The sequence below is a fragment of the Octopus bimaculoides genome, chromosome Z (assembly GCF_046866305.1).
Source record: "Octopus bimaculoides isolate indiv1 chromosome Z, ASM4686630v1, whole genome shotgun sequence".
Taxonomy (NCBI): Eukaryota; Metazoa; Mollusca; class Cephalopoda; order Octopoda; family Octopodidae; genus Octopus; species Octopus bimaculoides.
The window spans coordinates 13,356,015-13,371,014 of record NC_142944.1 but is presented as its reverse complement, the minus strand read 5'-3'; the positions used below and the strand labels follow the sequence as shown (position 1 = coordinate 13,371,014).

Below are 15,000 nucleotides of genomic sequence, written 5' to 3'. Positions count from 1 at the left end.
TATTTATATAAAGGATGATCCCCTTCAGTCATGAATGACCATGGGATCGCACCTAGAAAGTTACCCTCCAAGGCACAAGTTCGGGCATGGTTGTTTATGGAAGACCAGCAGTCGCCCATGCATACCAGTCTCTCCTCTCCATGCAACCAATGTTATCCAAAGGGTCGATGCAGCTTGGTACCAGTGACATCGCAACTCATTTCTACAGCTGAGTGAACTGGAGCAATGTGAAACAAAGTGTCTTGCTCAAGAACACAACATGCAGCCTGGTCTGGGAATCGAACTTACAACAAACGAACAGTCTGATTTTAGAGAGTAGTCTGACATGGATAATGTCTAAAAATCTAGGATAGTCACCACTGGAATGTCTTCTATCATAGTGACTAAAACACTACAGTGACAACAATATCATTGGACTCTTTGGCTTTATATATATATATATATATATATATATATATATATAATAGGATATTGTAGTTTGTTGGAAGCATTGTGTATTGTTTGTGAAATGTAACGTGTCTGGAATGGTACAGTAATACAGAGTAGACTATAATAACTGTTATAAATAGTTTAATTATTCATAGTGTAATATAATATTTTGGAATATAAGAATTCCTTCTTTAGAGATTGCTAGGAAGTAACGAAGTCACTGTTATAGTTGGTTTTCTAATGGTTAGAAAACTTACTATAACAGTGACTCCGTTACTTCCAAGCAATCTCTGAAGAAGGAATTTTTATATTCCGAAATATTATATTAGATTATGAATAATTAAGTTATTTATAGCAGTTATTATAGTTCACTCTGCATTGTTGTGCCATTCAAGACACATTATTTATATATATGCCAGTGCTGCCGAACTGGCTCCTGTGCAGGTGGCACGTAAAATACACCATTTTGAATGTGGCTGTTGCCAGTACCGCCTGACAGGCCTTCGTGCCGGTGGCACATAAAAGCACCCACTACACTCTCGGAGTGGTTGGCGTTAGGAAGGGCATCCAGCTGTAGAAACTCTACCAAATCAGATTGGAGCCTGGTGTAGCCATCTGGTTTCACCAGTCCTCAGTCAAATCGTCCAACCCATGCTAGCATGGAAAGTGGGCATTAAACGACGATGATGACGATGATGATGATATATATATATATATATATATATATATATATATATATAATAAAAAGTAACAACAAAGAATGAGATCTCGATATTAGAGAAATAGAGGATTATTTATATATGTTATAATTTAGAACAAACAGTAAATTGTCATTATAGTTAAGATTAAAGACTAAACACAACTTGCAAGATCAGTGACATAGTGTACAGCTTGAACCAATAAACCATCTAGTCAGACATTTTATTCCAATGTCTCAACCAATTCAAAGTTTTTCGTTAAACACAGTACCGAATTTGCAATAGTCTTTCCACGAAAAGACGTTGAATGCACAAAGCAACAGTGAACGCTTATAGTTCGCTTGTTAACATGTCAAATGAAATTAACTGTAGTTTAAAATGTTTCAATTAAGAATTAAGAAATGGGGGCATCTGGAAAGCTACAATGGAAGTAATTTATAATTTATTGCTTGAAAACTGCCAACTGTCTTCTGACAGCTACATGAGTCTTGGAGACAGAAGATAGAGTGGAAGAGAGTGTAGAATTTTAAATTCTTTAAATATGAAATAAATAGTTGTTGTTGTTACTGCTACTATTCTGTTTGTTGTTATATTGACAAAAATGAGTGGTGGCAGTAGTAGTAATGATAATGATAATACTGATGATAATTCAGTTCTGTATTTAAGAGATGAGGAATTGTGTACATTATTTACATTATTTACATTTGACGGATATTTGTCCTGATCTTTTTTTTGTTGTTAACACAACATTTCGTCTGATATACCCTCCAGCCTTCATCAGGTGTCTTGGGGAAATTTTGAACCTGGGTTCTCATTCCTAAGGTATTTTCGATGTTATTATCATTATTATTCAGGTCACTGCCTGGAATCAAACTCAGAATCTTGGGATTAGTAGCCCGTGCTCTTAACCACTACGCCATATGCCCGTGAACTGAATAATAATAATAATAATAATAATAATAATAATAAGAAGAAGAAGAAGAAGAAGAACATCGAAATCTACTTTAGGAATGAGAACCCAGATTCGAAATTTCCCCAAGACACCTGATGAAGGGTGGATGGTATATCAGCCAAAACATTGTGTTAACAACAAACAAGATGAAGACAAATATCCGTCAAATGTAAATAATGTGCTGATGATAATTGTTTTTAAATTTTGGCACATAGTCAGCAAGTTTGGGGGTTGGGGTGTAAATCAATTACCTCAACTCCAGTATGCAACTGGTACTTATCTTATTGACCCCGAAATGATGAAAGGCAAAGTCGATTCAGCAGAATTTGAACTCAGAGCGTAAAGATGGACGAAATACTGCTAAGCATGTTACCTGGCATGCTAATGATTCTACCAGCTCACCACTTTGAGAATAATAATAATAATAATAATTATAATTATAATAATAAGGTTTTAAAATTTGAAACATTATTGTCGTACATTTCACTTCACAGAGCTCTTGAATTCACTTGCTCTGGTTAATTCTGTGAGCTTGGACAACATTCTGTTGTCAGGGATCTGACTGGGTCTCTTTCTATCATACTTAACATCCAAGTACCAGTCTCAAAATCCTCTCTGTCCTCAATAAAGCAGTTTTCTGAGCATCTTCCACCCCAATTTCTCCAGCCTGGTTGTTAACACACCTGATGCCTCTACAACTACTGGGATGATAGTTATTTTCTATGTTACCCACATTCGTGCAATCTCATCTTTTAGTGGCTTGTACTTCTCAATATTTTCTGATTCTTTATTTTCCACTCGCACCCTAGCCCCCGCAGACATGGCAGTATCTATGATCTTGGTTTCCTTCATCATTTAATCAACTACAACAATGTCTGGTCTCCAAGCATTAATCACCAAATCACGCTGGATTGTAAAATGCCACAAGATGTTCTACTCATTATTCTCAGTGACACCTTCTGGTTTATACTTGTATCTTTTCAATGAGCTTTCAAAATCGTACTTCTTTACACATTCTCCACTAAACATACCTGGTTACATTATCATACCTCCTTCTGTGTTCCCTTTGAGCCAGATTTCTACACTCACTCACAATGTGTGAGATTGTTACATTTTTGCTGCCACATAACATACAAAAGAGTGATTCAATACTCTTATCTATTTGGAACTTGGTGTAATTAGTTATTAGTTAATTCAGTGCCACCTATCAATGCCTGAGTGCATCCATTCCTTAGCTACTTCCAGGTGTTTGCCTAGATGGGCAATACCTCAAAGAAATGGAATTATACCAACATACTCAAAACAATTCTATCAGTCCATCATCCTAAAAAGATCATATATAACAGGCTGTAGTTAGGACTTGAGCTTATGAGCTTGTGATTAGATGTCTAGCGTCTTATCCTTGCAGTCATTGAATCTATTGTTGTTTTATGTAAAAGGACCTAATCAATAACATCAATAATAATAATAATAATGATAATTTATTGACTGTTGTCCATGCTGGCATGGGTTGTATGGTTTGACCAGAGCTGGCAAGCTGGGGAGCCGCCCCAGACTCCAGTTTGATTTAGTATGGTTTCTATGTCCGGATGCCTCCCCTAATGCCAACCACTTTACAAAGTGTGCTGGATGCTTTTAACATGGCACCACAGGGGCGTTTTTAAGTGGCACTGACTGCATGGGCACTTTAACGTGTCAGTGCCAGGAGTGCTTTTCGCCACCAGATGTACTGGTCTTAACACTTCTGCTGTGGAGTACAGATCTTCTTGAGTACAACAACAATAGTAATAATAATAGTTTGATAATAATAATAATAATGATACTGATGATAATTGTTTTTAAATTTTGGCACATTGCCAGCAAGTTCGGAGGGAAGGGTAAATCAATTACCTCAACTCCAGTATGCAACTGGTACTTATTTTATTGACCCCGAAATGATGAAAGGCAAAGTTGACTCAGCAGAATTTGAACTCAGAGCATAAAGATGGACAAAATACTGCTAAGCATGTTGTCTGGCATGCTAACGATTCTACCAGCTCACCACCTTAATAATAATAATAATAATAATAATAATAATCATAAATTATTGTTATTATTATTAAGGTGGTGAGCTGGCAGAATCATTAGAGTTTGGGAAAAATGCTTAACAGCATTTAACCTTAATTGTCATCCTTTACCTTAATTATTATATTTTGATGCCAATTAAGAAATATATATTCTTCTACCTTTCGATGATCTTGTCATCATCACTGTTGTCGTCGTCCTCCTCCTCCTCCTCCTCCCCTTCCTTCCTGCTTATGTCTTCATCTTGTTCTTCTTATTTGGTCATTATGGCAGAGAAATCACGGAGGATTGGTAAGTCATAACATTTCACACTTCAGTGCTGCACATGTATTTATTTATTTATTTATCTATTTATTTATCTATCTATTTTTATATTCATATATTGTTCTGTATTTATTTGATAATTTTGTTAGTATTCGTTTAGTATCCTAAATAATTTCTATTATTTTATTATTTCCTATAAGAACCTTCACAAGTACACACACACACACACTAATTATTCTGTACAACAGATATCAGTTTTGTTCTTACCCTGTAAAACTGCATCCATTTTTATGATTTTCTGAGAAAAATTCCTGGACTTTAGGTTTAAAACTTTTTTTATATTTTTCTTTATTTCGGTGTTTCCTTGATTGTTTTGAAACTGTTCTTAAAACCTATTCTGTCCCTATTTTAAATGCATGCTGGTCAGTATATCCTCTTTGTGTTGTATGTTAGCAAAGCTTTTATCCCTGGTCATTTGAATGCTCTCACATCTTTCAGCCATCACTGCTTTTGTTGTACAACCCTCATTGTCACACTTTTCTTGTTACTTGAACTGTTTTGTACAGTATTCATTGATTATATCACAATTGATTTTATTCTCTCTTTATTTATATATTTATTTTATTTTATATTGTAACTGATGAAGTAATAGTGTTGGTTACAAGATTTCAGCTGGTCAATTACTTACGCTTTACATTTCTTTTATGACAAGAGTGCATACGAAAGAAGTTTGTGTTATTCAATGCAGAACAAATATCACATGAGACCTAGTTTGTAAAGCAGTTATTTATTTTCATATTTCCATTGCCAATGTTTACATTTTTTTTCTGATATCATTGTGAATTAATATCCACTTACGCATATACACATGTTGGGATTCTACACTATTTCCTATGTAATCCATGTATTACCATCGAATTCCACTCATACGATATGCCATTGTTGAAAACACTTCTCTAAGGCATCACATAAGAGAAGCAAACTTCTTAACCACAATTCTTTGCATGGAATGATTTTTTCTTTTTCTTTTGATTTCCCTGCAGCAGAATTGATAAAACTCCAAAACAAGATATCTTCTAGCATTTAGTAAATGTCTTTTTATATTCTATGTTCAAATGCCAATTTACTATTCATCCTTCTGGAAAGGTTAGGCTAGGTTGTTGTAATGTTTAGCTCCCAGTAAACCTTTGTCAGACAGATCTGCATTCAAGGTATTCCAGCAGGGAGTACTGAATCCTCTCAGACAGAATGTGCATCGAGGGCTATATTATCCTCCAATGACTGCTTCCATTTTTGAAGATGCTTGGGCTTCGTCTGAGGGAGCAACTGTGTAGAAACTTCCTTGGTGCATCAATCAGAGGTTGATGAAGTAAGGTACTCAATCAAGTACTGGACATCATTTAATATATTAGAAATCTTCAGTTCCTCATTTTTCTCATTTCATTTGTTGATCTGGAAAAGGTCTGTGATAGGATTCCTTCATCAATCGTATTACTGATGAATAGTTTGTGAGAAAACTAAAATCATATTACCTTCACTCAAGCACTTCCAGCTCACTAATCACTACACCTTTTGCCACCTCTATTGTATTATTCACTCCTGGCTCTGCTTAAAGTCACTATGCTCAATTATTCTTCCCTTCAGCATCAATTCTTGAATTTCACCCATCTACATTTTTCCTACTGGTGTGAATTTCCAATGGTTCAACATAAAATGAATCCTTTCTACTATAGGCACAAGGCCTGGATTCTGTGGGGAGAGGGACAGCTGATCTCATCGACACCAGTACTCAACTGGTACTTGATTTATTGACTCTGAAAGGATGAACGGCAAAGTCGACCTCAGCAGAATTTGAACTCAACCTAAAGACAGATGAGATACCGCTCAGCATTTCGCCCGGCGTGCTAAAGTTTCTTATTTCTTTATTGCCCACAAGGGGCTAAACATAGAGGGGACAAACAAGGACAGACAAAGGGATTAAGTCGATTACATTGACCCTAGTGTGTAACTGGTACTTTATTTATCGACCCCGAAAGGATGAAAGACAAAGTTGACCTCGGTGGAATTTGAACTAAGTACATAATTGCAGATGAAATACCGCTAAGCATTTCTCCCGGCATGCTAACGTTTCTTATTTCTTTATTGCCCACAAGGGGCTAAACATAGAGGGGACAAACAAGGACAGACAAAGGGATTAAGTCGATTACTGGTACTTAACTTATCGACCCCGAAAGGATGAAAGGCAAAGTTGACCTTGGCAGAATTTGAACTCAGAAAGTAGCGGCAGACGAAATACTGCCAAGTATTTTGCTTGATGTGCTAATGATTCTGCCAGTTTGCCACCTTAGTTCAACATAAAATTAATGGCATCGATTTCACTCAACTTGGAACGTCTGTGAGTTTTATGGGCACTGTCATCTTCCCTGGGATGAACCAGTATAAAAGAATATCAAATATAAGTCATATATGAGTGTGCTGTTGGCTGGAGTTGCATATGTAGTTTCTTTGGTAAATTTACTGTAAGTTTGTGTGTTTTTGTTGCTCTCAATGCAGCTTTGATTGGGCTGCCCTATTGCATATATAATTGCAAACGATTATGCTTAACATGCAATTATGTTGCTATATCTATACCTTGCACCAGATAGGGATCATACTGTATACTCTAATATGCAAGGATGAATCGAGACACCCAGAAAAATTTTGAATATTGACATCAATTTTATCAGACTGAGAGACTGCGTGAAATTCATATTGTTGGCATCTGTGTACATGTCAATGTTCAGCAGGATTTCTATGCAATGTCATCATTATCATCATCATCATCATCGTTTAACATCTGCTTTCCATGCTAGCATGGGTTGGACGATTTGACTGAGGACTGGTGAAACCAGATGGCTACACCAGGCTCCAATCTGATTTGGCAGAGTTTCTACAGCTAGATGCCCTTCCTAATGCCAACCACTCCAAGAGTGTAGTGGGTGCTTTTACATGTCACCCGCATGAAGGCCAATCAGGCGGTACTGGCAACGGCCACCCTCAAGATGGTGTATTTTATGTGCCACCTGCACAAGAGCCAGTCCAGGGGCACTGGCAACGATCTCGCTCGAAAATCCTACGAAGGCCAGTCAGGCGGTACTGGCAACGGCCACGCTCAAAATGGTGTATTTTATGTGCCATCCGCACAAGAGCCAGTCCAGGGGCACTGGCAACAATCTTGCTCGAAAGTCCTTACGCATGCTAGTTTTTGAATTTGTTATAGAAGTTTCCATATTTGGTATTTCTGTAAAAACTTTATATTAATGACTTGATTCACATGACACAGCAAGTTAAAATGTTACAGGAATAGTTTCAAACTGAAAGTATAGCATAATGCTGAATATTTGAAGGTCATTAAGGAGAAGATCATCATCATCATTGTTTAACGTCCACTTTCTATGCTGGCATGGGTTGGATGGTTTGACTGAGGACTGGCAAGTCAGGAGGCTGCACCAGGCTCCGATCTGATCTGGTAAGGTTTCTACAACTGGATGCCCTTCCTAACACCAACCACTCCGAGAGTGTAGTGGGTGATTTTTAAGTCCCACTGGCAATTGAGCCAGTCCCACCGGACTGGCATCAACCACCCTCGAATGGTACTTTTTATTTGCCAGTCAGGTGGCACTTGCATCGACTACATTCTTATGGTGCTTTTTACATGCCACTGGCTTGAGAGTGTAGTGGGTGCTTTTTATGTGCCACCAGCATGGGGCCCAGTCAGGCAGTACAGGTGTTGACCATGTTTGAATGGTGTTTTTTACATGCCACTAGCACGGGAGCCAGTCAGGTGGCACTGGCAATGACCACACTTGAATGGGAAAAGATGAAAGTGCTAATTAGTAAGAGAATGGTTTTGTTTCATATACTGGAAGCGTGTTGATAGGGAGTTAACTCTTGTGTTATCAAATTTCTGTTGAAATACACTATTGCATAATTTAGTAAAATAACTTTGTCATTATTAAGCTGGTATAAGGAACATAAATGATTTCGCATTTTGCCTCAAGGTCAGCAATTTTAGGAGAGGGGCTCAGTCAATTAAATTGACCCCTATGTTTAACTGATACTTGTTTTATCAACCCTGGAAGGATGAAAAACAAAGTGAGTCTTGGTGGAACTTGAACCCAGAACATTGTCAAATGAAATACTGCTAAGCATTTTGCCCAGCATGCTAACAATTCTACCTGTTCCCTGCCTAAGGAACATAAATTAACATGAAATTTTACTGGACGGTTTTCATTTAGAACTCCTGAGAAGAAATTTGTATCACAGAACCAGGAGTTATTAAAGGGTTGGGTTTATACTGTATACTCAGTGTAAACAATGTGCGCCTAAAACTGAGAAACAGTATGCCAGTCCATCACAAATCCTTTAGTATTCAAACTGGCCATATCTGGTCTTTCACATCTACCCTACACTGTCGTTCTAAATATATACAATCTCATCATCAAAATCTCAAAGCTGATGGGTAAGGCATGATAAAATAGAAACTGTGTGAATAAATAGACCTTATACTTAACCGAGTAATCTGAATACTAAAAGGCTAAGGCTAGCTACATCTGTTAATCATTTTCAGCTGAATGGACCTCAAATTATGAAACGACATGCCTCGCTCAAGAATACAATATGTCACTCAAACCGAAATTGAACCAACAACCTAACAATCATGTGCTTAACATTCTAACCACTAAACTGTGCACCTTTGCCTGAATAAGTAAGGTAGAAAAAGTGATGGATTTCATTTGGTTTTGATGATGACTACCTGATTGTTCAATCAACTGTATCATCTGTTCATTCAATTAGTATTTGAGCTGATGAAGTATTTCACTGATTTGAGTACCCTTAATATAATCCTCTGGCAGAATCAGCTTGATGCAGAGTGTGATAAGACTGGACTTTTGAATTATATGTGCAGTCAATAGGATGAGCTTCTACATAGTTTCCTTCAACCCAATTTAATTTTCAGGGCTTGGTTAAACTAAAGATAACAGCTCAAACCTTGTGATTGCAAAACAAACTTCTGAACCATCCACTAGAATAAGGAAGAGTTAGAGCTGGAAGAAGTTTAAGTAGTTTTTGCCATAGTTGGCAACAAAACCTTGTTTTGTGCAGAAGACAAGCTATGCAACATCTCTCTAAAACAGTGGTTTCCAAAGCGGGCCATACTGCCCCCTTGGGGTGGGGTGGGGGCGGTGGAAAGGTCCAAGTAAACAATGAAGAAATGTGGGGTTATAATGGGGTGGCCAAAATGTGGGGTGGTGGATGTAAAAAAAAACTCCAAAATAATGGGTTAATTAAGTTAAGCTTTGTGAATTTTCTGCAGAAAGTGGTTTGTATGTGTGTGTGTGCGTGTGTGGAGAGGAGAGGAACACTAGGAAAGTGGCTTGGGTGTGATACAAAGTGGGTGGCAGCCTGAAAAAGTTTGTGAACCTCTGGTCTAAAACAAGATAATGCATAGCTAATAGTGTGCAAGAATCTATGGAGATTAGAGAGAAATGAAACAAGCACAATTTGGTGTGTAAAGGTGTTTTTCAATGATGATCAAAGGTAAAACAAGCTTGTGGCTGGGCATTAATGACTTCAATGCAAGTGTGCAGGGGGAGACAACCACTTTTCCGAAGTTTTGTGATTGGAATGGACAATGAATATTAGTAAGTCTGTGAGTAATTTTTTTCTATTATGTGTTTGTGTTTGAGAAAGATACATGTGAAAGGAAACCATAACAGGAGACATGGAGAAAATGTGTTTATACAGTCAGATCTCAGTATACTTGATACCTCAGAAGAGAAAAGCTGATAGAATAGAAAAAACCAAACTGATTTGATTGATGACATGCTGTATCGACAGATCTGTCATAGAAAAATAGATGTTAAAATATTAATGGTAGGATTTTATACTGTTTTTTTTTGTTAATGTTTCCATTTCTATGATGTATTAGCTTCTGTTTTAAAATATTGTATACATCACGTCATTTTGAAAATGCATTATGGGCTGCCATATGTTAAATACACACATGATGTATGATGTATTACGATGTTGGCAAATGTCTTGTGGACAGATGCATACACACTCCACAATGATTGTTTTTATGAGATACTTTTATTAAAGTGACAGATTTTCGTGTTAGATGAATTGTGTGTTGTGTTGTTGTTATCCTTGTTATTTTACCAAGCAAACCTATGATCATTAACGACATTCCAGCAATGGCCACTCAGTTTGTTTGATTCATTTTTAAATAGTGTGTCTAGGACTACATTACTCATGCCGGTGGCATGTAAAAAGCACCATATGAACGTAGGAAGATTTTGTGTGAAATTTGACTGCTACATCTAGCAACTGCATAGAGACTTTTTTTATCAACTCTTTATTTTATGATCTATGTTGCTGTCTATAGTAGTTCTTTATCCTCAGGTCACAGACCTCTTTATGGTTATACATATATATATATATATATATATATATATATATCAACTTTAAATAGAGCTCAAAACTGATCCATTGAAAATACTTTATAATAATAGTAATAATAATAATAATGAAATTGACCAGTGAGTATTTTGCTAAGATTGTTAACAGATACTATATTCTTTTGCCAAATTTTTGGTGTAAAAAAATATATTTAAACATATATATATATATATATATATATATATATATATATACTAGCTGGTGTACCCTGTAATTCCCGGGAGTAAAGATGTTGTATCGAAACGCCTTATTACTCTGATATAAGAAAGCAATTTCATTATAACTGCCACAGAAGGTGTATTTTCTGTCATGAAAAACTACAAAAAACAATCAACTGGAAGAGGAAGAGATTGTTGGGGGTTGGCAAGAGAGATTGTCTAAGGTTGGTGAGAGAGGTAGGCGGTGGTTGGCGAGAGGCAAAGATATTATTCTGCTTAGCGAAGACATCTGGGAAATGCATAACTGCTGTCATTCAGAGAAAAACTGTTTTACTGTGAGAAAAGCGCTGTTGAAATGTTAATTGAAATTTGGCAATCGAGGATTGAATCCACACCATATCTGCATATTAATTAACGGAGAATAGGCACAAAGCAGTGTTTAGGTATGAGCAGAATTTAGGTTAGATGAAATATGTTTGTCACATATTTCAGTCATTTGACTGTGGCCATGCTGGAGCACCACCTTTAGTCGAACAGATTGACCCTAGGACTTATTCTTTGTAAGCCTAGCACTTATTCCATTGGTCTCCTTTGCCAAACCGCCAAGTTACGGGGATTTAAACACTTCAATATTGGTTGTCAAGCAATGGTGGGGGTACAAACACACACACACATATAAATATATATATGTGCACACACACGACGGGCTTCTTTCAGTTTCCATCTACCAAATCCACTCATAAGTCTTTGATTGGCCTGAGGCTATAGTAGAAGACACTTGCTCAAGGTGCCACACAGTGGGACTGAACCCGGAACCATGTGGTTGGCAAGCAAGCTACTTATCACACAGCCACTCCTGCCCCCCCCCCACACATATATAAGTTAATGATTACAATGTCTAGTATATTCTAAATTGAAGATGGTATAACATGATTTGAGGAAGATTTGGCTGCTATTTCAAGCAATCACATAGAGACACCCTTTGTCTTGTTATTAGCATTTATCTTGTATGTAAGTTATTGCTTACGCTATTGACAAAGGCTCCTCCCCTAGTTTTAAATTTGTGCTTGCTACAACATATTTTAATCTAATTAGAATTTTTTTTTTTTTTTTTTTTGGTGGTATGTAAATTGTTTTTTTTAATTATCTCTCATTAGTTTTTAATGAGTGTTTACTTGATTTGTATCATAGATTATATATGCTAGACAACAAGTCTCTTCTTATCAACAAGTTTGTTCTAATTAGTCTGTAACAGATGGAATTGGTTTCATATAAGTAACATCATTCTTTTTCTAGAAAAGCATAGAACTTTTATACTTGGTTAAAAACTTCACATTTTTACTGTCACTGAACTGGCACCACTTTCTATAGTTGTAGATCAATGGTTTTCAGCCAAGGTTCATATGGCTCTTCTGGGCTCCATATAAGATTTTGTTGTTAAAATGTGTATGAAATCGGTCATACTTCTACCGTACACAAAATATTTCAACAAATTCTTTTACACATTTCCTAGGCGCAGGAGTGACTGTGTAGTAAGAAGCTTGCTTACCAACCACGTGGTTCCGGGTTCAGTCCCACTACGTGCCACCTTGGGCAAGTGTCTTCTACTATAGCCTCGGGCCGACCAAAGCCTTGTGAGTGGATTTGGTAGATGGAAACTGAAAGAAGCCCGTTTTATATATGTATATATATATGTATATATGTATGTGTATATGTTTGTGTGTCTGTGTTTGTCCCTCCCCTCCAACATCGCTTGACAACTGATGCTGGTGTGTTTACGTCCCTATAAATTAGCAGTCCGGCAAAAGAGACCGATAGAATAAGTACTAGGCTTACAAAAAATAAGCCCTAGGGTTGATTTGCTCAACTAAAGGTGGTGCTCCAGCATGGCCACAGTCAAATGACTGAAATAAGTAAAAGAGTAAATTCTTTTACACATTTCCTAATAATGTTAGTGTGTCTGTGTTTGTCCCCCCATCATCATTTGATGTTGCTGTGTTTAGCGGTGTGGCAAAAGAGACCGATAGAATAAGAATAAGTACTAGGCTCACAAAGAATAAGTCCTGGGGTCATTTTGTTCGACTAATGGTGGTGCTCCAGCATAGCTGCAGTCAAATGACTGAAACAAAAGAAAAAAGAAAAGAATAGGTTAAAAAAAATGGTTGAGAAACAGTGGTTTTAGATAATTATTTGAAACCATTTACTTCATCTGGTACTCAATTTGTAAATCTTGGCAGAAAGAGAGAGAGAGGAGAAGGAGAGGTGTGCTGAATATAGTGTGAAAAGATTTTGTCAAATATTACTGGCAATTTTTGTTTAATGAACCAATATACCATTCCCAGTTGATAAACAACTATACAGACACATGAACACACATTAACTCTCTCCATCTTGCACATATAATTTCCGTCTGTTTGGTTTTAGTTCTTTGGTAAACTTGTCCTTTTCCTTATTGAATTACCATATTCCAACAGCCATTTATCATATACTTGTTTCGGTCATTAGAGTGAGGCTATGCTGGGGTACCACCTTGAAGAATTTTTAGTTGAATGGATCAGTCCCAGTACTTAAATTTTTTTTAAGACTGGTAATTATTCTATCAATCTCGTTTACCAAACTGCTAAGTCATGGGGACATAAACACACCAACACCAGTTGTCAAGTAATGGTGGAGGACAAACAGGCTGAAAGACACACAGACAGACACGTATGATAGGCGTCTTTCAGTTTACATCTACCAAATCCTCTCACAGGACTTTGGTTGGCCTGGGGCTATAACAGAAGACACCTGCCCAATGTGCCACACAGTGGGACTGAACCTCAAACCATGCGGTTGGGAAACCCACTTCTTACCACTGAGCCATGCCTGTAATCATCAAGTTGATACAGTTTATGTGGAACCTAGGACCTTTGAATACATTCATACAATATGTCCCCTTTGCCAACAGGGATGTAAACACACCGATACCAGTTGTCAAATGGTGACAGGGGGTGGGGAAATGAACATGACACAGGCAGACAGACACACACACACACACACACACACACACACACACACAACAGGCTTCTTTCAGTTTCCGTCTACCAAATCCACTCACAAGTCTTTAGTCGGCCCGAAGGCTATAGTAGAAAACACTTGCCCAAAATACCACACAGTGGGACTGAACCTGGCACCATGTGGTTACGAAGCAAGCTTCTTACCACACAACCATGCCTATGCATGTATATTAGTGAATGGGGTGGGGGGGATGCAATTCGATCATATAGTTTTTATGTGCACATACAACGGCATATAGATTTTCGACATATTTTACATAAAGATCTTCGATTATGATATGTCAAACTTTTAATTTTTGTTTAGCATAAATATATTGCAATTTGTTTATTTAATCTGTGTATCTCGAATTTATTCATCTATATTGATATTGATTATTATCATTGTATTACTATTATAAAAGATATTTTATTCTCATTATCATTGTTGTTGCTGCTGTTATTATTGTTATTGTTATTATTATTATTATTATTATGATGTTTGTCGTTTATTTGCGTTGTAATAATCTAAATAGTGATGAAGCACAATGATATCCATTGTAAATAAAACTTTATTTTCATCATATGTACATTTGGTATTTGTGGTAGTCTAACAGAGATGAAGAAACAGGAAATGGAATACTCCTAAACACATAACAATCAGTGCGGGGGTGAGGGGAAGGAAAGAGAGAGAGAAAGATGGAGGGAGAGAAAGAAACAATGAGTGTATGCTTGGGTGTATACTTGTGTTTGCGTGTGTGTGTCGGAAAAAAATTTAAAAGCTGAAGAAAGATAAAGTTATGATGTGTTATTTTTTTACTTATTTTTTCCCCGTTATTATTTTTATTATGTATTTTTTTTTCCAACAAATTAAACATATTGAATGGATGCATTTTTGAAAG

General features: G+C 36.8%; 1 protein-coding gene across 4 annotated transcripts in view; it reads left to right on the top strand.

Annotated features, from left to right (window-relative positions):
* LOC106882433 (uncharacterized) overlaps positions 1 to 15,000 on the top strand; it is a 233,419-nt gene that overhangs the window by 190,619 nt on the left and 27,800 nt on the right. For 2 of the 4 annotated variants that reach the window (XM_052973728.2, XM_052973727.2), the window contains one exon: positions 4,417 to 4,434. The exons of the other annotated variants lie outside the window; for them this stretch is intronic. In XM_052973728.2, the coding sequence (XP_052829688.2) occupies positions 4,417 to 4,434 (18 nt within the window). The remainder of the gene's footprint in view (positions 1 to 4,416; positions 4,435 to 15,000) is intronic. 4 annotated transcript variants of the gene reach the window in all.